The sequence below is a fragment of the Cygnus atratus genome, chromosome 3, assembly GCF_013377495.2.
Source record: "Cygnus atratus isolate AKBS03 ecotype Queensland, Australia chromosome 3, CAtr_DNAZoo_HiC_assembly, whole genome shotgun sequence".
Lineage (NCBI taxonomy): Eukaryota > Metazoa > Chordata > Aves > Anseriformes > Anatidae > Cygnus > Cygnus atratus.
Window position 1 is genome coordinate 88190863 of NC_066364.1, and position 21322 is coordinate 88212184.

At 56.4% G+C, this 21322-nt stretch overlaps 1 protein-coding gene across 6 annotated transcripts in view; it reads left to right on the forward strand.

Annotated features, from left to right (window-relative positions):
• TMEM63B (transmembrane protein 63B) overlaps positions 1–21322 on the forward strand; it is a 37414-nt gene that overhangs the window by 975 nt on the left and 15117 nt on the right. For 4 of the 6 annotated variants that reach the window (XM_035557389.2, XM_035557368.2, XM_035557397.2 and 1 more), the window contains exons 2-4: positions 18539–18737; positions 19273–19352; positions 20851–20889. In XM_035557389.2, the coding sequence (XP_035413282.1) occupies positions 18561–18737; positions 19273–19352; positions 20851–20889 (296 nt within the window). In that variant the 5' untranslated portion in view covers positions 18539–18560. Of the gene's footprint in view, positions 1–16617; positions 16895–18538; positions 18738–19272; positions 19353–20850; positions 20890–21322 lie in introns of those variants that run through there. The other 2 variants (XM_035557406.2, XM_035557382.2) reach the window with 2 other exon arrangements.

A 21322-nucleotide genomic window follows, 5' to 3' on the forward strand; every position in this document is an offset into this window, starting at 1 on the left:
TGCCCGCCGTGGGGTGCCTGATTGGGGCCGGTTATGGAGCCGACGGGGGATTTGCATACCAGAGGGTCTGCGGGCTCTGCGCTCCCCTCATGGAGGCAGGGATGATGGGGCTTACTGGAGACCTGGGCCCGATCTCCCCCGTGGCTTTTTTTGGTGCAGAGATGGAACGTGACGATGGGGATGTTTGGGAAACGGAGCCGCCTCCGGGATTCGTTTCCACGTCCTTTAACAACGGCACCGCTGCTAAGGCCTTTTTTCTTAACCCACCAGCTGCTTCCCCGAGGGTGGGAACAAAGGAGAGAGGGAGGGGAGCAGACCTCGGCGGCACCCCTGCACCTGAAGCCGCCTTCCCCGAGGCTCCCCAGCAGCACCTGGGTTTGGGTGGCTCGGCGGTTCCCAGCATGTGCTGGGCTGCATCTCCATCCCCATGGTAACGGGCCAGAAAGGGCCTTTTTCCCGTGGCACCGGGTCTTTCGCTGCCCACCAACAGCAAGGAGGGGCCCCAGCCGGCCCCACCAAGTCCCGGTTCTCGCCTGATGGCGCGGAGGCACCGGGCGGGAGCGTCCCCCCGGGATGCTGCGTAGACTCAGAGGAAGGCTCGCCTTTGTCTGGTCTCCTGCTCCTCCTCCCAGCTCCCCAGGCCCGTGTCTGGGCTGGGCAGGCAGGAAGCAAGTGCTTTGCTGCAAGCGTGCTCTCCGCTTTCACCCCAGCTCAGTGTGACAGCTACAACCACTGGAAACGGGAGAAACAGTTGTTGTCTTTTTTTCCCCCCTTTCCCCCATTTTGCAGGCTGGATTTACCTACCCTGACCCACCCAGAGAGGGCTCAGGCTCTGTGCTTTGAGCTGCGCATTGAGATATGCTGCTCCCATCCTCCCTGCTCCAGGCAGAGGCACAAAGTGGGGCTCAGCGGGGACCCCCTGGTGCTTGGTCAGCCCAGCCAAGGAGCAGGCTGGTGCTGCCGTGCTCTTACTGAGATGGATTCCTGCTCACCAGCCTCCTGAGGAGCTGCCCCGAGCATGTCCTGCTCTGGAGCTCCTCCGCCTGCAGCTCTCATGGAGGCCGTGTGCCGCAGGGTAGCAGTGGAGAGGGTTCAGGGGATGGGCCTGATGTGTTTTCTAGCAAGAAATTGATTAGAGAACAACAAAGGAATGATAAAAACAAATGTGTGTACGTGGACACGCTCTGCAAGAGAAAGAGGGCAAGATCCGTGATGCCGGTGCCAAGCTTGTGGAGCTGAGGCTTGCAGTATGAAGCGGCTTTTCTCCGAGGCTGCAGGCCTGTGCTTGGCACTGCCTCCTCGCTTCGTGTTCCTCCAGCGTGGAGCTGGGTGTCTGCCCTCTGCTCCAGATACCGATCGGCTGCAGCAAGCCCCGGCCTCCCTCGCTAAGCGTGAGGTGCTGGATGCTTTCCTCCGGGCTTCTCTGCAGCGTTTGTTCCCCTTACTGGGTTATTTCAGCAAGCTGGGTGTGCTCGTGATTGTCAAGCAGCGCCAGAAAGGCTCCCGTTCTCCCCTTTAATGCTGTGTGTCGATGCTGCCCGCCATTCTCCTTCCTCTGCCTTCCCAGGAAACCAGTGCTCTCCTCGGGCAGATTCAGGTTGGCAAGGTGGGGACCCTGCTGGCACAGCCCTCCGCATCGTCGTAGCGAGGTCTCCTATTCCTGACATGCTTCGGGCTGATTGTGCCGGCAGCCTCTGCCCACGTAGTTAATGCGCAGGGAGGAGAGGTGGGTTCTGCTGTTTTTCCCCTTACCACCTCCTGACAGAGGGATCGGCGCAGGGTTTTGAAGAATCCCGTTTGTGCAGCCTGCCCTGGGAAGATGCCGGTGTTGCAGCGTTGAAGAAAGGGGCCGGGTCTCTTCAGGGCCGGCGTGCTGGGAAGGCAGCGCCTTGCATCAGCGCTGGGAAGCTGCAGGCAGCGCTCAGCCTGGCTCTTCTTGCTGCCTTCTGCAGGCGCTTCCTGAGCCACCCAGCTCCTGCCGCCCCCGAGCAGCGAGCCCGAGAGCCTCTCTCCCTTCCCTGGCTGTAAGAGCGGTGGCTGTGAGCCTCCGGAGCCCTGCCTTTCCTCTCCCAGCCTTACGTGTGTGTTCCCTGAGCTCCCCCTCTGAGCCCCGGCTGGGTGTGTGAAGCACCTGCTGGCTCTGACACCCCTGCCCCTTCCTCGGAGGATGCTCCTGCTAAATTCCTTGCGGATCTCAGCTCCGGGGTGACAGCCAGCGGGGCCCTGGCCTGCGCTCGGTGCTTTCGCTAATTAAATAGGGGCCGTTAGTAGGCTCTGTCTCTGGTCCCTTCAAAGCCAGGGAATGAGACAATCTTGGCATTATCTGTTACTTAGAGGAAACCCAGATGGCAGCAGGCCTCGTCTGCTGCTTGAAATAGTCATCAGCAGCTGGTGTCTTCTACTGGGAGGTCGGACAGAGCCTCGTAGTGACACAGCCTGGGGATGGTCTCTGCAGCTGGCTAGAGAATACCTAGGCTCTTAAACCAAAAATATAGTGTCTGTGGGTCCAGAGAAGACCTTAACAGGGTTGGATCCCCCTGCCTTCTGTGTATCATCTGGATTCCCTTTGTGTGAAACCGTTGTGCTCTGGAGGCTCTCGGGTGACGCTGGCAGGGCTGACGTCTTCCCCAGGGTGACTGTGTCTGCAAGCCAGTGATTTGGTTTTGCTGGGCTCTTCTCTACACTTGAGGCACAGAGCTGGAAACAAATTACTGCGTGCCTCTTGAGCTGCGGTAACTGCCCAGGGGCTCGCTATTACTCACGGTGCAGAGAAGGCAGCTCGAGTCGGCGTGAGTTGCAGCGTTATAAATCTGGGAGGAAGGAGCTGGATTTGTGGCGGACACAAAACGGCGTGTTGGACAGAGGGAAGAATCGGCTGAGAGGAAAAGGAGAACAAAGAAAAGGTGACTGAGTAGGAACCGTCTTCACCTGGCAGAGAAGGTCAGGGTGATGAGGGACTTAGAGGAGTTAATTGTAAAAAGTGAATCTAAGCGCAGGTTGGAACAGGTGATGACTGTTGAGGTAAATTAGATGTGGTCAAGTGGACAAAGCCTTATGAAATCCACCTGAGAGTACTTACAGAATAGGCTAAAGCAACTTCAGAGAACATCTAGTGGAGGGAGATCCCAAGAGGATCCCTCAGGAGGATCCACAACCAGTTGAAAAGCCCCATTAAAAAGGTGGTCTGATGTTCCTCTCTGACAGGAGACCCTGGCTGGGACTTCTGAGCAGGATGAGTTGGTGCTTTGCTGGGGGGGGAGGAAAATGCAAGGCAGGCCTCGTGTATGTTAGGAGTGTCACTTCTAAGGCACGGGATGTAATTATTGCTGCCCCTGTCACAGGTGAGCTGTTGCTGAAGGACTAGGCTCAGAAGTAGACGGAGTGCTTTGAAGGATGTCCACCAACCAGAGAGTATCCAGGAAAGCAACAGAAATTATTAAGGCCTTTAGAAGTATGGTGTGGGAGGAAGGATGGGAAGAAGTGGGACTGGGTTAGCCTGAGGAAGGAAAGATGGAAGAGGGAGCTTCTTGGTCCTCCAGCAGGTACAGCAGTGCGCTTCTGGAAGACTGGCGTTGATGAAGACAGGGCAGGAATTTACCTGTAACAAGGGAAATTACCTCTAATGGCGGCATCACCATCAGCTGGGGTGCCGAAGCAGAAGAGGCTATCCTGAAGGCTGGGGGTGGGTTTTCGTTTTACAGCGGGATGTTTCGTATTGTGTTTTGGTTTGATTTTTACCAGTTTGGCAAAAAGTCAAGTTATAGCTCGTATAGCCGAGTTATAGCCTGTATGGTTATGGACAAGCTATAGCTGGCTCTGCCTCAAAGCGCAGAATCTCGCCAGATAACCTATGAAGGCCGCTTCCAGGCTGGCAGCATTAAGTGAAGTGTTTGCTACCTGGAAAGGAAGCAGCCAGTAGCCATGGGAATATGGCTTTGCTTCTGTAGGAGGTGCTGGGGAGACTGGTACTAAAATACTCTGTCTAAATCCAGTGTCAGTGCTCAGAAAAAGGATGTTGAGGAATTGAAGAGAATGCAGGAGAGTTACAGAAGGATCTGAGGGCTGGAGAGGGAGCTCTGTGGTGAGAAACAGAAGGAGATCAATCTGTTTATCTAATCAAGGAAAAGATTAAGGTGGGGCTCGGTTATCCTGCATAAGCATAATGCATCTCATGACTGTGTATCATTAGTTCGGAGGGGTAGAGATGCCAGGCCGCAAAGAGTGGCGAGAGAAACGCGTGGTGGGGTGCTGGGCTGCGATCACCTTGAGCCATGTAGACAGCTCTCCCTTCTCTTGCTCAGGTGGAGGCCCCTGTAAAGACAGCCCCTTTCTTCCAGCCTGTTAGCACTTTCTCAGCACACCCCTTTTTGGGTTTTGAAGCCTTCCCTTGCTCGCTGCTCCTGCCTTGCTGTCTGCCCAAGCCCTTTCCTTGGGGCTTCTCTGCCCTGTGAGGAGGCATCTCTAAAAAAGAAAGCAAACACCAGCCTGACCTCACCTAACACGGGGTGATGCCCAGGCTCTCCTACAGCCACTCTCCATGTATGTGCCTCTCCTTGCCCCAGCCCATCACCCATCGGACTCTTTGGGTGATTTATGGCATCCCTTCCCCTGTGGCACTCGGCTGCTTGGCCGGACGGATACCCACCGCCTGCTTCAGGGACCATAATGACCAAAAGCAAAGATTCCCCCCTGCCAGCCCGTGGTCCAGGGCTTTGTCACCTGTAGCTGCTGTTTTATTTAGGGTCACTAGGCCGGTTTCCAGTCCGTGAGGCAACGTTTCTGTCTTAGCCTGCTGAGCAAACCTTGGGAGGGAGGTTGGGTGAGGTGCTGCAGCAGATGGCTTGCTAAAATCTCGCTACATCCACGACTTCCCTTTCACCCACTAACGCTGTAATGCTGTTAAAAATAAAGATGATCCAGTTTGCCTGACGGGATGTATCCCGTGTAAATCCCCACTGCCTAGCGCTCGTGGCATCGCACTCTGATATATATCTCCACGCTCCCTTATCCTTTGCGGTAAGGGGAACTTCAAAGCTGGCAGATAGCTGCTGACTATCGCTGCAAGTCAGGGAAAACAAATGCTTTGATGCCTGTTAAGGGAGGAGGGGGGAAGAACAGACAGCGTTTTCACTCTGTTTTCTCTCAAGCGTTGTTCCATTTGGATGGGAGCAGAGTTTTGGTTTGCAAGAAGTACCTTTGGTACGCGTGTGCGTTTTGTTGCGGGGGGCTGTGTTACCAAGAGTTATGGCCTGAGCTGCTGCGGGAGAGACCCGTGGAGCCGCAGCCAGAGCCCAGCTCTCCGATGGGCACGGGGTGAGGGCCGCAACTCTTGAATGATGAAGGAAGAAGAATATTGTGGTGTTTTGGCGATGCTTCACCTGGGCCATGCCTGCAGCGCGGGTTAGGTGCCTCCTTCAGAACACCTGCAGTCTTCAGGCTGGCTCGGTGTGTGGGATCGCCTCTTTTGATTGCTCTGCTGATACATTCGTTTGGCAAAAATGCTCCAGCTTCTCCGTCTGCCTTATTCCACCACCTCAAAACCCCGAGAAGCGGTTCTGCCAGTAGAACTGCACCTCCGTCAGTAGGCTTCTGCCTGTGCAGACACGTCGATCCACTGGGTCTTTGCCTCCCTGTCTGAGACAGCGGTGCTGGAAGGTGTCTGGGGCTGGCCTGGCGCTTCAGACAGGGCGGCTGGCTGGGGGTGAGCAGTGCAGGGAAGAGAAAGGAGTGGGGTGATCAAAGTAGTGGCGACGTGCCATTTTAGTGAGTTCCCCAAACGCGTGGAAGTGGCTGATCTGTTGGTAGGAAAAGTGCTGAAAGTGCACGGCTGGTAAAAAGGAAACAAAGCAAGTTCCAGGCAGCTCCCCGGGGGATTTGCTGTTTGGGCTGTGGCACGTGTGCTCTGTCTGTTGTTGTTTGCGCTGCATCTCCTGGGGCAAGAAAAGGGATTTTTGGACCTCTTCAGAGAAGGTGTGCTGCAGCCCATCTAAGCGGTGGTGCGGGCAGGACCGTGTGTTGTGGCTGAATGGGTGTGTGGACCGGGAACACCCAGCCTGGTCCTGAAAAGCTGCTGGAGTGCTGGGAGCCTGCCTGGCCCACAGCAAGTATGCCTGCCTGCTTTTTCCTTTGTACCCCACCCATCCCCGTGGCTGTTTTCAGCTTGCCCGATCATCCCTATCAACCTCTAATTGCCTCCCAGCCTTTCAGAGCATCCCTGAACTCGTCCCTCCCTAGATGCCGTCTTGCGTGTTGCTGATTGCAGAGCCCTGCTTTCCCAACACCACCTCCTTGCCGAGCTGGCTCTGGAGGCCCCAAGCAGAGCTTTGGGGCAACTCCCTCTCCTCCTACCCCAGCACCGGGGCCTCGTTAGTCCTGCTCTGTCTCCCCACATAGAGGTGCATGCATGCTAATGCCCCGTTTTGCCTGCAGGAGCCTTACGCGAGGTGGATTTCAGAGTCAGTGGGGGTTTGAGATCCTTAGGACAAAGTGCTCTTTCTCGCTATTTGGAAAAAAAAAAAATGTTCGTGTCTGTGTAGTGAGGAAGGACTTTGTGGGTGAGAGATGCTTCTGGGCTCAGAGCAGGGCGCTTAACTCCTCTGCCTGGCAAACTCACCCGTCGGTGCCATCACCCCATCCTTCGAGAGCAGGGAACATACCCAGTCCTGAAGAGCCTGAGCATTGATCTTTGATGGAATTAAACTAGCAGTGGCAAAACTTCATAGTGCACAACGCTGCTCGCCTGGATGTGCAGGCAGGGAGCCACTCCGGCATCTCCCTGGCTGCTCAGAGCTGACCTGAGCCGGTGGGGGCAGATTGAAACTTGTGCCTTTGCAGTTACTCCTGTAAGCAGCTGGGGAACCATCCAAAAGCATCCTCGGTTTTGATCCTCTGGAACCCTCGAGCCGGGACAGGACAGATGTAACTCACCCAGGAGGAGCGGGTGGGCATGGGCCTGCTTCCCAATGGGCGTCTGCATGCGTTTACCCCAGCAAGACCCTGCCAAGGTAAAAGCCCAGCACCCGAGTGGCTGGCCGGCGCTGCCCAGGGCCTGTGTCTGGTGATGTCCTGTGGTCCTGTTGTTAACACGATGGGCTCCAGCCAGGCCTTTGGGCTCCAGGCTATAACTGGACGCACATCAAGCCGTGGCTGAGGCTTTCTGGTAAAGCCACTGGGACCGCCCTCCCTGTGCCCCTTAGGAGGGGTGGAAGCTCAGAAATCGATCCGAGCCTCTTAATCGTCCTCTCCAGTCCATTTGGAGCTGGTAAGTGCGCTGGCATAAAGGATGGATCCAGGAAATGACAAAGGGGAAAGGAGCCAGGAGGTCCATTACCCTCTTGGTGGGATGGGAGGTGTGCTGAGTGTTTGAAGGCAGGAAAGCAATAGCTTTCTCTAAGAAGGAGAGGAAAATGCGAGGTTCTAAAAATGAGCCTGGCATGGAGAGACAGCTGGGCTCAGCCAGGAGGGAGGAATGGAAAATGCGGTGGTGGCTTTAGGAGGAGCCAGGAGCTGGCACTGGTTGTTCTGCCTGGATGGGGTTCAAGGCTCTGATCCGCCACCATATGGATGTTCAGTTCAGCAGCATCACTGCGGGGTCTGTTTCTAGCTGCCTGGTGGGGGTATGCCTTGGGCAGCAGAGAATGCTTCTTGCCTTCTGCTGCTCAGGAGCCTAGCTCCTGGACAATATCCCAAAACAAGAGGTGGTCACACGTGCCTGGGCTTTGTAACCCCTCTCCCACCCAGCCCTGCTTTGAGACCCATAGCAAACTTTGTTGTGCTCGTCTCTGCCTGCTGCTGAAGGCAGTCAGATGTCCTTGCTGCCTACATCCCCTGAAATCCCATTCCTCTCTCCATGGGGGTGGCAGGGTGGCAGCTGGGGGCTGTGCTTGCCAGAGGCCCACCAGCCAGCGGCGTCGTGCTCCCTCTGCAGGAGACAGGCGCTGCCTGAGCCCCCCTGTCACAGCCCCGTAGCAGCCAGCAGCCCTCCATCGAGCTGCTGGAAGAAGGTCACGGGCTGTCGGGAGGCTTTTGGAGACCCCATGTTAAAGCAGGTGTTGAAGACCATATGGCACTCATTGCCTCCAGAGCCTGGAGCACGCTGAAAGGGGATGTTCATGCTCTTGTGTGGTGGATCTAATCAGCAGGAAGATCTACCCAGAGCTTAGGGGTGTGATATAAAACATATATATACTGAGCATGCCCTCGAGTACGATTCCATTGGTGAGGGAGCTGCAGGTGATCAGCCCGAGGTCACCCTCCCGTGGTCTCCTGATCTTCCCGTGGCAGGAGGGGGATCCAGAGCGCTCATGCTCCCTTGACTCATCTCACTTCCACCGAGAGAGCGCTCGGTGTTGGTAAACAGCGTGTTATAAATAGGCGGCTGATGCTATATTGGGAGCTTTGCCTGCTGTCAAGCGCAGGCATCGCAGGGCCTGGGCCTGGGCGCCGTGAGCACGGCTGTGGTGTGATGAGGCCGCAGTGGGCACGGCTGGGAAGCTGCCTGAGCACCAGCTCTGCTCCACCTGGCCCTGGAAAGGTGTCCCCAGCCCTGCTGATGCGTGGATGGGGGCACTGAGGAGACCTGAAAGTGAGTAGGATTCAGCAGGAAGGAGTGATGTGCACGTGGCTGCCTCGGGCTGCAGGTGTTTAATGCGGAGACAAAGATGCCACAATTTGCAGTAGTGGGGTAAAGCTTTGGGCCCAGTCACACACGCGTGTCCCTACACGTGTGCCGTTTTCAGAGCAAACTCGAAACCCACAGCATTGCCAGGGCCGTGGATGTCTGATGACCTGCTGTAAGCAGGAGGTGACACGCGGGTGTAAGTGCAACACGGAGCCCAGCAGGGTCAATCGTGGTCCCAGCGTTGCACCCTGCCGTCCGCCCCACGTGCGGCGCCTGGCCCTGATTCCCCTACTCGGGATTCCTCGGAGGCTTTGATCGGGATGCCAGTCAGGTGGCATCAGAGCAGGGCAGGCTGCCAGGGGGGAAATTCCAGCCTTGGTGCGTGCTTACGGGGCTGTGGCGCGATTACCCTGACAGGCCTCGAGCACAAACAAGCGGGCAACTTGGCAGCGGCCGGCCGGCCTCACGGGGAAGGCTGGAGGAGGTGCTGCCCTCCTGCCTCCTTGTACTTTTCCACGGCCTGGTTGAAGGCAGGTAAACCTGCCTGGTGCTCTGCTGGAGAGTCAGGCTGGCCCCTCGGGGCCATGAGGGCGCCTTGGAAGCGCCAGGCTAAAGGCCCCCTGGGAGCACGCTGACTAGTGTGTGAGGCGAGGCGGTGGTGCTGTGCCTTCTCCATTGATAAAATGTCCTTGAAATGGTTCCTACCTTATCTCTGGTGAGTGGCACGAGTCTTTCCGCACGGTGATCTGGAAAGGGCCTGCTGGGGAGACTGTCATCCATCACACAGTAATGGAGCGTGCCTCTGCGCTTCGTGTCTGGAGATCGCCTGCCCCAGCAAGAGGTTTTGGGGGTGGTTTTCTTCCTTTTCCGTTGGTTTTTTTTTTTTTTTTTTTCTGGAATACCTACGGCGTATTTTGAAAAAAAAGCTCTATAACAGCAACAGAGATGCAAAGGCCGTGTTTGTTGTGTGTGGCAGCGTTTGCCAAGAGCCTGATAAGCCCTGACGCTAACGCTGATGATGTGTAGCGAGTCTGGCAACAAGGTTCAAGTGTGTCCCGGTATGCAAAAATGGGACAGCTACGAGGATGTCTGAATGTTTGTTGATTTAAACGGGGTAAACTGAATTTCACCAGAACAGTTGGCACTTCTCGAACTGCCGTGTTTATTTAAAAACAAAGAAAGCTTGCTTTCCTCTTCTGCTGTAGGCAGTTTGAACGCCATGGGAGGCAGCCGTGCTGGAAGGTAATGGGAAATGGGAGGGTAGGCTAGGGAGAGGAGACAAGGCTTTAGGTGTTTGGCCCCACCGTGACTGAAAGAGTGCTCTGTGACCTCTCAGGGTATGAATGCAAAGGCAGCATGTGGCAGTTGTCGCCGTAAAGTGTACCACAGGAACCTATTTCTCATCATCAGAGACAAATTCTGGTTAAGCTACTTGATCTTTGCTGCCTCTACCATGAGATGCTCAACTGGGGCTGGGCTGATAACCAGTACACGTAGCCTGGGGTCAGTGAATGGTCTTGGAAAGCAGCTGGTGCTTGAAGCAGAGCACAGTGCTCGAGTCTGTCCCTTTTTAGGCAAACACTTTAATTTAGCTGTGTGTTTAAGTTGTGATCACTTCAGTGAGAGCATTTCAAGATAAGTGTGTACTTAGGAGCTTTCCTGAGCTGGGGTGATTTCTTTTGCATGAGGATCCTTGGAGAAATATCTTAACAAGCATTAGCCCATACAGCTGCCAAGGCTAGATTTGTGTTGGGAGAAATACTAAACAGCAACCTCATCTGGGTTATTAATTAGTAATTACACTCTGAATGCCATTATCCATTAATTGTTTCTATACTCCTGCTACTGTGATGCGTTTGGGAAGGCCAAACTTTACTCCTAAAAGGAAAACTCCGGAGGGATTGTTTGCTGGTCTGTCATGTTGCATTAGAGGCCTCAGCTGCAGCTTCAACAGGTGGTTTGTCATTTCGTGTAGTTGTCCTGTTGCGGTCTGTTGTCCTGATCCAGAAACGAGAGATGGAACAGCACAATCATCCTCTCCAGCATGCGATCCAGCAATGATCAGCCTCCTTCAGGTCAAGTCAGGATTTCAGTGGTCTTGGTACGTGCGAGCAGGGGCTGTGGGCAAGAGGAGCCCGTGTTACCACGTGCAAGCCTTCGATGGACTTTCTTAGGTTTGATATTTACCCTTGTGGAGCTGTGCTCCACGTAAACAGTGACTCAAAGTGGCTTTGCCCAATTAAAGTACCATTTCTTTGTTTATCCTAGCGTTGAGATAGGACTCCAGATGACACAAGGCTTGCGCTGCTGCGCCTCGCCTAAAATTCAGTGCCCTCCTTCAAGCCTAAGCAACCACTTTATCTCCCACACCTTTATCTGCGGCTCTGGGAGCCGGGCCGCTTGCCTTCAAGTGCCACTTCTGCGTCCCTGCTCTTGGCCGGGTGCCGTCAGCTCCGTGCCCAGCGCCCGACCGGCACTTTGTTCCCTGTGTTCCCAGGCTGGGCCCGGCTCCTCTTGCCAAGCCCAGAGGGCGGAGAGAGGCCGGTGAAAAGAACAGCCCGCTCAGCATCTCTCACGTGCTGCTGGCTGGCTGCGGGCCCAGCGTCCCCAGCCTGGCGTGTGTGCATGGCTCCTGGCTACAGACCCCTGCCCGGCAGTCCGAGATCTACCCGAAAACTCAAAGGGAGGAGTTCAACCCTCGTGCTGCCCAGCAGGTGCAGGGGTTTCCCTGTCTGTGGTGTAGGCCCCTCTGGCAGCGGCAGAGCAAGCATCCTGGAGAAGAGGAACCAGGACATCTTCCAGCACTGACACACCGAGAGGGGCCCAGCCGTCTATCTGTAGCTGTGTGGATAAGGGCTCGGGGACAGGGTGAGTCTCAAGGCTGTGTTTAGTGTCCAGCTTGCTCTGCTATGACCTTTGTTACTTATTCAGCTCGCAGTAGGAACTCAGAATTGGTCTTCTAGCCCTGCCCTGTGGACTGAGCAACTTCTCTTGCCTTCCCTGTTGAGTTCAGTAGCTGCTGAGACAGGGTATGTGCGGGGAACGATGTGTCGTAAAACCTCAAGGATTTCCCAGTGCCTCAGTGTCCCGGGTTGGACATTCTCATGGCCAAGGTCACCTTGCTGCGTGTGGCTGTACCAGGTGCTGTGTCAGCACTGAGCTTTCCCCACTGGATGCAGAGTGCCAGTTCCTAGATGTTCTTCTCTAACTGTCCTGGCTTGCTGGCCGCATCCAGACCTCTCGCTGGGAGGGCCCTTTGCTGATGTCGGCTGTTGTTGAGGAACAATTGACTTCATTCCTCCTCTTGCTTTGGCTGCTGAACCTCTTATCAGCGTGCAGCCGTGATGAGAGCTCGGCTCCGCGTGCCGCAGGGCTGCGATTACATTGCCCTTTGTTGCCTGCCCGCGCTGGAGGTCCTTTGTAGACCAACCCTGCCAGGCAAGCACTACTCTAGCAGTGCAGCGAGGAAGAGGTGAGGCCATCCCTGCCCGCAGCCACTCAGAGCTGCAGTCTGTGTAAGGACCGCGGAAAAGGGCTGATGCAGCAGCACGTCCTGCCAGCCCCTGGGGAGGCAGCTCCGACAACTGAGATGTTCCTCGGCATCGCGCGGTGACTTGCATCACTGAGGGTTTCCTTGGTGGAAGTGCTGATCGCCCTGTAGGTAAGGGCTTGCGATTGTGCCCAGTGGACAAAATTCCTGTGTATTTGAGCTCAGCGCTGCAAGGAGGTAGATTCCTGCCATGCAGAAGTGAGGAGGAGGAAACAGTGAATGTGACCTTGAGAGACTAGCTCAGAAACCTGGTTTTAGGAAAGAGAGATCCTGCACTTCAGGAAGGAAAGCTGGGCGCATATGAGAATATCCAGCCTGTGAAGACTGGTAGGGGACAGATACAGGGCATGAGGGCGGGCAGGTATGTTAATGCTCCCCTAGGGAGAGGATTAAGATCAGAGATAAACAGGAAGCTCCAAGACAAGGTGAGCTTACTGATGAACAAAGGAAGTGGGGATGAGAGGTGCGGAGCTTCTGCTAAAAATGTGAACCTGTGCAAAACTGATGAGATGGCTTTTGATCACTTAAATTGAGGAGGAATGTTAAAATTCAGAGTAAGAGACCACCAGGGAGATCTGTGTTTCAGCCGAGCCAGATGTGATGCACCTGAACAGTTCAGCTTTTGAGCACTGTGAAGGAGAAGTGGCATTTGTGCAGCAAAGATCCCCGATAAGTAGCCATTCTCCCCCAGAGAAACGAAACAGCCCGTGTGCTACTGGGATCCATAAACCAGAAGGTGTTTTGGGGGGCTTACACATATAAGCATAGCACCAAGGAGCTCCCAAGCAGGGCTTGGTCACCCCGTGGCCACAGCTCTGCAAAATACCCAGCGAGAAGTCCGCCGCTTCCTCAGTCTCACCGCTAAACGTGTGTTGCGTTTGCTGTATCGCGTCGAGCATATGCTTGCAGGAAATAAGGGAGGCCAAACAGTAAGCAGGATTTGTTTATGAAGTGCAGGCTGGCAGACAAACTCGGGTTCTTTCTGCTAGATGTACAGCCTGGGAGCTCGAAGGGAAAGTGACAGGTAGATATATTTGGAACCCAAGCGTTTGATTTGGTGACTCATGAAATCTAGCGCTCAAAATTTAATGCAGATCAGGTTGGCCGTGACGCTGCCGTGCAGGCTGGGAGCCGATTGCTGGATTGCACCTGGAGAAGCGGTGGATGGTTTGGGCTTTGCCTCGATGGCAGAGGAGGAGATGTGGACTGGAGTGGGACACGTGGATGGCCCCACAGGGGTGTCCAGGAGGAGCTGAGACTTGCGGTGTTTCAGGAGGCAGCGTGCAGGCCGTAGTGTAGGCAGGAGGCAAACAAGGTGGGGATGGAGACCTCTTGTAAGTGTCCTGGAGGTGCCTGGCGCTGCGTTGGTTCCTCGTCATCGGACGGAGGCAGCCGGGCTGTCCTGCCGGGCAGCAGAGCCGCCGCGTGGCGGTGTTGGTGGGTGAACATCCCCAGAGGGAACGAGGGACACCATCACCCCTTGTCCGGGGCTGCTGAACTGGAAGCTGTTGGGAACACCCGGGAGCACCCAGCAAGATGGGCCATGGGAGCAAAATGCAGGGAAGAGAGACCCGAGAGCTTTTAGGCTGGCGGCAGACTAGTCAGCCGTGAGAAGAGGAGAGCAAACCACGGCGTAGCAGGGTTTCAAGCCGCGGCACAGCTCCGGCGCAGCCCCGCTTGGCAGGGTACGTTATGTTCGGGGCACCGTGCAACTTGAAAGCGCTGCTGACAGATTGGAGGGAGTTCCTGCAGGAAGGCATAAACAAGACCTGGCTGTCTGGAGCTAAATCCGTATCGCTAGGCAAGGCAGATGGTTTCCAGGGGGCGAAGGCAGGATGGAGGGTTTTGCTGATGTTCCAGGGCAAGGTTTTGTGATCGACTGTCCCGGGTGATCAGGCTGTCCTGAAGGGGCCAGAGTCATGAAATGGAAAGGTTCCCTGGCCTTCATGAAAGTTAGAAGGCAAAATATCTTCTCCTTACTGAAGGTCGTGGATGAGAAAATAGTCTCCAAGAAAGAAAAGGGGTTGTGTAGCCTAGTCAAGGGAGGGCCGTCCAGGCGGAAGTGTAGCAAGAAAATGGTTTGGTGGAAGATTTCCCTGCTGCTGGGTTTCCCCAGCTCACAGAGTGGTTTTCCCAGGGGAAGGTGTTCTTTAGACATCTTTGGCTGTGCCTCTGAAACGAAGGAGCAGCACGATGCTGAGCCCTGGGAAGGAAGCGGGAGCCTCAAAACATGCGTCCCTTCAGGATCACCCTCCAGCAGGTTCAGGACAAAATGTACGAAAGAGTTTCCTTTTCCATTCGGGCGGGGAAAACGTGATGCCTTCCCGTTTTGCTCATAAAATGAGCTCTGCGGGTCTCAGTTGCCTTTAGGAGAAAAAGACACCCAGGTTCCTATATTCGAGGCCTGATGCAAAGCCAGCTGGAAGGACTTTGGACCTAGGGCAAGGTTGCATTTGGTTTTTGCATTGAAGAAGCTGAGCCTGCCAGATGGAAGCTGTGGAGGCCCGGCGTCTGCAACAGGAGGCCGCCTGGCTGGCTTACGCAGACGGTGAAGCGTGCGGGGAGCTCCGTGTGCGGGCTGGAGGGGATGGAGAGAAGGCAGGGCTTTTGGGGCCCTCCCTCTCCGGTGCTACAGAGCTAATCCCGGCTGCGTGTGCCTCGGCGCCGTGTCCGTGCTCGTTCCAAACGCGCCCGTAGCACCTCTGCTTCCTGACGCTTTGCCCCGCGGCCAGCGGGTCGCCTTCCTCCTCGCCGCGCCCAGCACGTCGGCGCTGCTCCAGCCCTCGGCTGCCCAAAAGCCCCGTGCCAGGCCTGAAGCGTGGCGGCTTCCCCACCCTCTCTGCAGCTGGGAAGCTGTGTGCTCCTTCCCTGTGCTGTGAGAAGGGCTTCCTGCTAAGTCCACGAGCCTCCTTCCCTTCCTTCTGAGGCCTTTCGTCTTACCCATGGAGAGTCGGATGAGAGAAGAGCCCCTGCTCTCTCTTCACTGACCTGTATCCGCAGAGCCCTGGCCTCGGAGCTGCTGCCACCCCGCTGCCCGTTTCTGTGCCCAGCAGCCTCTCGTGAGGCCGTCACGTTGCCGTAAAGAGGCACGCCTTTCCTAATTACCAACGGGCTGATTAAAATTTGCCGGCGAGAGAGCAGGTGGACGTCGCCTGCGTGCTTACGCCTCTGCGGCTGGCTGCATGCGCAGGCATGTGCCGGATTTGTGGATTTATTTTTTTCTACAGGCGTCCTCGCGGCGGGGGGGAGGACTTCTGTTCCTCCCCGTCCCTCGTAGGGAAGGGGACGGACTTCAGTATTGCTGAGTAAGAGCCAAAAATGCCTTCTGGCAAGTCTCGCCCTGCTGTCCTTGCAGTTTGGGGGAAGTCAGCGTTAAATGCGCGGAGTGCAGGAGGGGAGGGCTCCGGGGCTTGCACGGAACCTCGTTTGGTGTCTCGGGGTCCCTGTGCTCCGTGCTGTGGCGGGCAGCAGTGTTCGTGGTCAGGGAAGGGTTTGCAGCAGCTCCTCACCACCTCTGCGCGCCAGGTCTCAGGCACCTGGGTCCTCCTCCAGAGACGGGCGGTGGGACCTGAAGAGAAACCGACAGAAATGTTGTGGTTGTTGCTGGAGAAGTCCCCTTCTCCCTCCTGCACTGCCGGAGGGGATTTCTGTCCCATAATTAGGAAGCGTGCCGCTGAGCCACAAGGCTGCTTGCTGTGAGCGCCTCTCCAGCCCGTACTTTGCCTAAAACCTTGTGCCCTGCCCTGCTCAGGTCCAGGGGGTGCACTCGAGACCAGGGACCCCGCCGAGTGTGGGGAAAGGGGTATTTACACGCCAGGGGTATCGCAGCTCGCACGCTGCCTTTCAGACCCTGTTTCTCCTGGCCTGATGCCGTCCCCTGCCTGGAAGGCCAGGGTGGAGCCCCTCACTGAAGCCCGTGGCGTTCCCCCATCTGAACTGGTTCTCTCATCCTCGTGGAGAGGTGGCCTGCTGAGAGGGGAGAGGGCGCGAGGAACTCGGGTGCCTAACTGACGCCGTAACCCCACAAGGAGCTGGGTCTGACCTGGAGGGATGTGACAGGAGGTCGCTTCTGGCCTGCTGCCGGCTGTGCTTGCGGAGGCTGGAGGGCTGGGAGGAAAGAGATGCTCCTGGCGTCCCTGCAAGCTCAAAGGCAGCATACATCTTGGGTGTAAGCCACAGCTTTTCTGCTAGGAAGGTTCACTTCCAGTCCCTCTTCTAGGCTTTAGGGAAAAAAAAGAATACGTCTGTGGGACCTGTTTCTGTCAAACGTGGCTTGCATTATCCACAGGCTTGCGAAGTTTGTCTCGAATGCCTAATTGTTTGTATAAATAATGGTTATGGTAGTGTTGTGGGCAATGAGCGCGTGAGCCTCCTTTCTTTAAGAAAGGAGACTGAAAATGGGGCTATAAAACACGCAGGAACAAGGTGAATGGTTTGGTCTCTGCAGAGGAAAATCATCCTTCCCTGATCTGTTGCGAGTCTTTCGGTACTTCACTGCAGTAATAGCTAATACTCGACCAGCTTGTGTGATTTGCTTGGGAGCTTAGAAAACCTCTGAAATTCCCCACAAAAGATGGTGAAGAAAGCCCTCCGTCGGAGGAGGCGTAGAGTCCTGGATCAGAAGCTGGCCAAGGGTCCAGAAAGAGCCCAGGAGCGGCTGAGCAATTCCCAGCGTGACAGAAAGCACAAGGACGGGGTTCTCCGCTATTAACGACCCAGAAAAGGTGCGTAGCGGGGTACCCGAAAGCTGCAGGGCTTTCAGGTTTGTCAGGATGAAACGGTGCCAAAGTGACGGGCTGCGAAGTGCCGTGAGGGGAGGAGAAGGTCGATGCTCGAGAAGCGCAGAGCAAGGCGTACTGGAAGGAAGGATTTGTCCTGGGACAGCGCTGGCCTCTAAATTAGCGCGGCTACTGGGGGCGAGGCCGCCGCGGGGCGGTCAGCGAGGCACTTTTCCTCGATATGTGAGGATGCGATCGGAGGAGGAAATCACGGTCAGACGCAGGAGGAATTGCGTAAGAGGCGCTGAGAGCGTCAGAACGCTGGCCTGGGGGTCAAGGTCGTCTCCCACAGCCAGGCTGTGGTGTGCGCTCCTGGCTGCGTTGCCGTAGGGGTCAGGAGAGGGCGGGCAGTGCTTGGGGTGTGTGGTGAGGGGGGCTGGAGCAGGAGGAAACCCGTGCCGTGGGAAGGAGAGGGGATTTTGTGGTAGGTATCCCAGGAGGAGGCTCAGGGAAGGCATCCTAGGGAGCGGAGTTGGGGTGGGACAGCACGGTCTTTTACTTGATGCAGCCAACACCTGGAACTCGTTGCAGCAAGATAGGCATTCAGACCTAAAAGATTGTGAGATTTCCCCCAAAAAGAGGGGCGAGAAGTATTTCTCTTCGCAGCGGGCCCTCTAGGCTGGCGCTCAGGTAAAAGCAGAGGGGCACGACCATTCCTGCTCCGAAGCGCACAGCTTCCCTCGGCCGAGTCCCTGGCCTGGCGGTGATGCTCTCACGGGGCTGCGTGGTGGCAGGCTCCCCTGCAGCCTGCTGTCCCTTCTTCTGCCAGCTGCTGTCACTCTCGCAGCCTCCTGTGGAGCTCCTAGTCCTCCCTGGTTCAGCCAGGGTGCGTCCCCCTGGCTGCTCCCCAGCTAATTGCCAGCTGCCATCCCGTGGCTTGGCCGCCTGCTGCTTTCCCGCTGCCTTCTGGGCATGGTCCTCTCTGCGTTTCCCGTGGAGCTGCTCTGTGCAGGGGGAGGAAGATCTCCCCGTCTCCAGTGATGCCGCTGCGCTGGCTGCAGCACAGCCCAGGGTCTCGTAGCATGTTGGGGAGGGCGCTGGGTTTAAAAAAAAAAAAAAAAAAAGATTTTGCCAGCTCAACGGTAGATCCTGAGTCTCCTCTGTCCTCTGTGCAGCGCTTGCAAGTCAGAGGAAGGAAAAAACGCAGAGGAGGTGGAACCAGCCTCTGATGGGGGCCCTGGGAGCGTGGGGCTGAGGCCTGCAGCGAGCAGAGCGCGGTGATTCAGCCTCATAAAGCTAGTGGCACGCAGCCAGGCAAAGGAAATGGTGGGATCATGATGCAGCAACTGTCCCGTAGCAGTTCGTTTCCATCACCCAGACGTGACTTAACGCCCACCCCACCCTTTTTGTTCTTTCCTGTAGCTAAATGCCCTCCCTGCTGAGGGGGAAGGTGCGGGGAGACAGTACCTTTGGGAAAAGGAGTAGTCGGTGAGGAAGAGTTGCGCCAAAAAGACATGGGAGCTGGGGAGCGGGCAAGGGAGGCTCTGGGAGTGTGCGCAGCGGGACCAGCTCCTGGCCCCCGGCTCTAGCGGGGCTGTGCTGTTACCCAGCAGGCACGCATCTAACCAGCCCTTTCTCTCCCTTCCCCAGGGAAGACGATGAAGCTGTAGAGATGCTTCCCTACGTGATCGCCACCCTGGGCTCAGCAGGGGGCACCTGCAAAGCCGCCTCCTGCAGCAACAGCACCAAGGATTACTGCTACAGCGCCCGCATCCGCAGCACCGTGCTGCAGGGGCTGCCCTTCGGCGGGGTGCCCACCGTCCTAGCCCTCGACTTTATGTGCTTTCTCGTAAGTCTGCCTGCTGCTGCTTTGGCACCTTCTCCCCCTGAGGTAGTCAGGAAGGGGAGGACCGTGGCCTAGTGGTTAGAGCTGGAGGTCCCGAATTCCATCCCTGACTTTGCTGCTGGCTGGTTTTGCGGCCCTGATCGTGTTCCTCGGCCTTGACTTAACCCCAGTACCACTGCATAATTACGGTGCCAAGTCGCTGCAGCCTTACCAGCCCAGAGCTTTTGCTTGTTCCTCTGTGGGAACTGCAGGACGACAGACATTGCAGCCATAATCTCACCTCCTTGGGACCTGAGGGCTTTTTCAGTCCTGTGGCCGATTTAGCAGTTGTGTATTGCATCCTGACCTCTGCCTCCCACATCCAACCCGCCACCCAGACAGCGCGATTTCAACAGCCCCGGGAACTCATGCTGTCCCATGGCCTCTGAGCAGCTCTGTCCCCTCCTAACCCCGTTCCCGCACTTCTGCAGGCGGAGGACAAAGAGAGAATGTTCTGGGTGATGCTTTGTCTCACGGCTCTCCCTTTGCTCTCTTCCAGGCACTGCTGTTTGTCTTCTCGATTTTGCGTAAAGTTGCTTGGGACTACGGACGCCTGGCCCTGGTGACCGATGCTGACAGGTAAGCGTGGGAGAGGGGGGAGGAAAAGAAAACACGAGAGGGAGGAGAGAGGAGAAGAGGTCACAGGAATGGCGAGGACTGCCACGGTGAAGGCTTTGCTAAGCCTCTGGAAGTGGCTTTGCTGGCTGTAGCTCTTGCCACGCTGCGCTTCCAGGTGTGGTGGCATTGCTCTCGGAGCTAAGGCAGGAAGGGCGGCAGGCAGGGATGGCCAGGATGCCTGGCTGGCAGCGTGAGTGTGTGATGTGTGTGCAGCTGGAGCAGGGACCTGCCCCGACAGCAGAGGCTGAAAAGAAGGGTGCAGGTATGGAGCTCATCCCAGGTAGCTCTTTCTCCCCAAGGTGAAAGGGGTGGGCCACCAGGCGTTTTTGGCAGGGTGAAAGGTGAACAAGCTGCAGCTCATCCCTCCCGTGCTCTGCAGCAGGAGACCTCTGCTGACACTGGGAGCATGACACAACAGGACAGGGCTGCGTGGACCTCTCTGTGGGGACAGAGCAGGGATGGCAGAGGGGATGTGTCCAGCAACCCTCTCGTTTCGCTTCTGGAGGCAGTGCGTGGAGCTAGTTTGTCAGGAAAGTAGGACTGCGGCGAAGCAGGCAGGGGAGCTGTAGGGCCTGCGCTATCTGCTCCTGTGCAAGTGGGGGTTTAGCTCGCATCCCAGGTGCTAAAACATCAGTCTTGGTGCTCATCCTCCCTGCCTAAGGTGTGTTTGGGTTACTGTGTCTCCTAGCAAAAGTCAGGGCCCCTTGGTGATGGTGATTCTGTGTTGGAGGCTGATGTTTGGGGCTCCTTTTGGGAGCATACCGTGCTATTCCTGCTTTTGCTGTCAGCAACGGGAAGGACAACTGTCTTCCTCCAGTGCTGAACAAGGAACTCCCCTTGAGGAAGCAGAGAGGTTGTTGGGTGGTCTGCATCTCTGCATTGTACAGGCTCCAGGGACGGTTTGCTTTGCGTTGTTTTGTCGCGCGCAGGAGGCAAAGTGCGGCTTAAGGCTGGCGGTGGCTGGTGCTTCTTCCACTTGATCAGCTCCGTGAGCTCAGCGCACCCGAAGGCTGGGACAGGGCTGAGCTCGGGCCTGTTCAGTTCCTTTGGTGCTACCAATTCAGATGAGTTTGGTACAAGGGATGCCGCCGGGTTTGGGATCCTCGGGAGGAGCTCCTGCTGCAGAGGCTGCCCATCCAAAGAGGCAGGATGAGTGTTTTGGGGGACCAGGATTTTTGACTCATGACAGGTGTGTGTCAGCTGCCTGGGACAGGGAGGAGAGGGGATGACAGGGAACTTGGAGAGCAGCTGGGCAGCCCCTGCAGGCTTTAGGGTGCTGTGGCTCAGGGCAGCATCAAGCTCTAGAGGGAAGGTCTCCTTCCCCGGCCTCACCACCAGCAGGTTTCTCTTCCTCAGGACGGCGTGGAGCCCTGCTGGGTGCACAGTGCCCTGCGACGGAGGGGCCCCAGCGCGCGCTCCCCTGGTTGTAACCTCTCCTTTTCTGTTTCTGTGCCCCCAGGCGCCGACGCTGGCAGACGGAGCGAGAGGAGCGGGAATAGTATGTTGTTTTTTCAGGGTCTTGTTTCTTCTCTCTCTCTCTCTCTCTCTCTCTCTCTCTCTCTCTTCTTTTGCAGTTTTCTCTCTTGCTTCTGAACTAATCTAAGTGGCTGGGAGCTCAGGGCTTGGATTTGTGTCTCTCGGGGGATTCACACTTCTCCTCCCCTCCCCTTTGTGTCAGCCACCTACCACAGCTGGGCACTCCCTGGTTTTCCCCTCGTAGCCCTTAGATGCTCCCTGCATGCAGCAGCGCCAAGAAGCTGCCAGTTGAGGCAGAGGGTGCCATGTCATGCACCCTGCTGTACCTGCCAGTGTCCTGCTGTCTGATGGAAATAAACGTAGCTGTGATGGAGTAGCTGGAAATCAACCTGACCCTGTGGCATACTGGGGGGCACCCAGGCAGAGGGCAGCCTCCTTTGCCTGGTCCATACCTC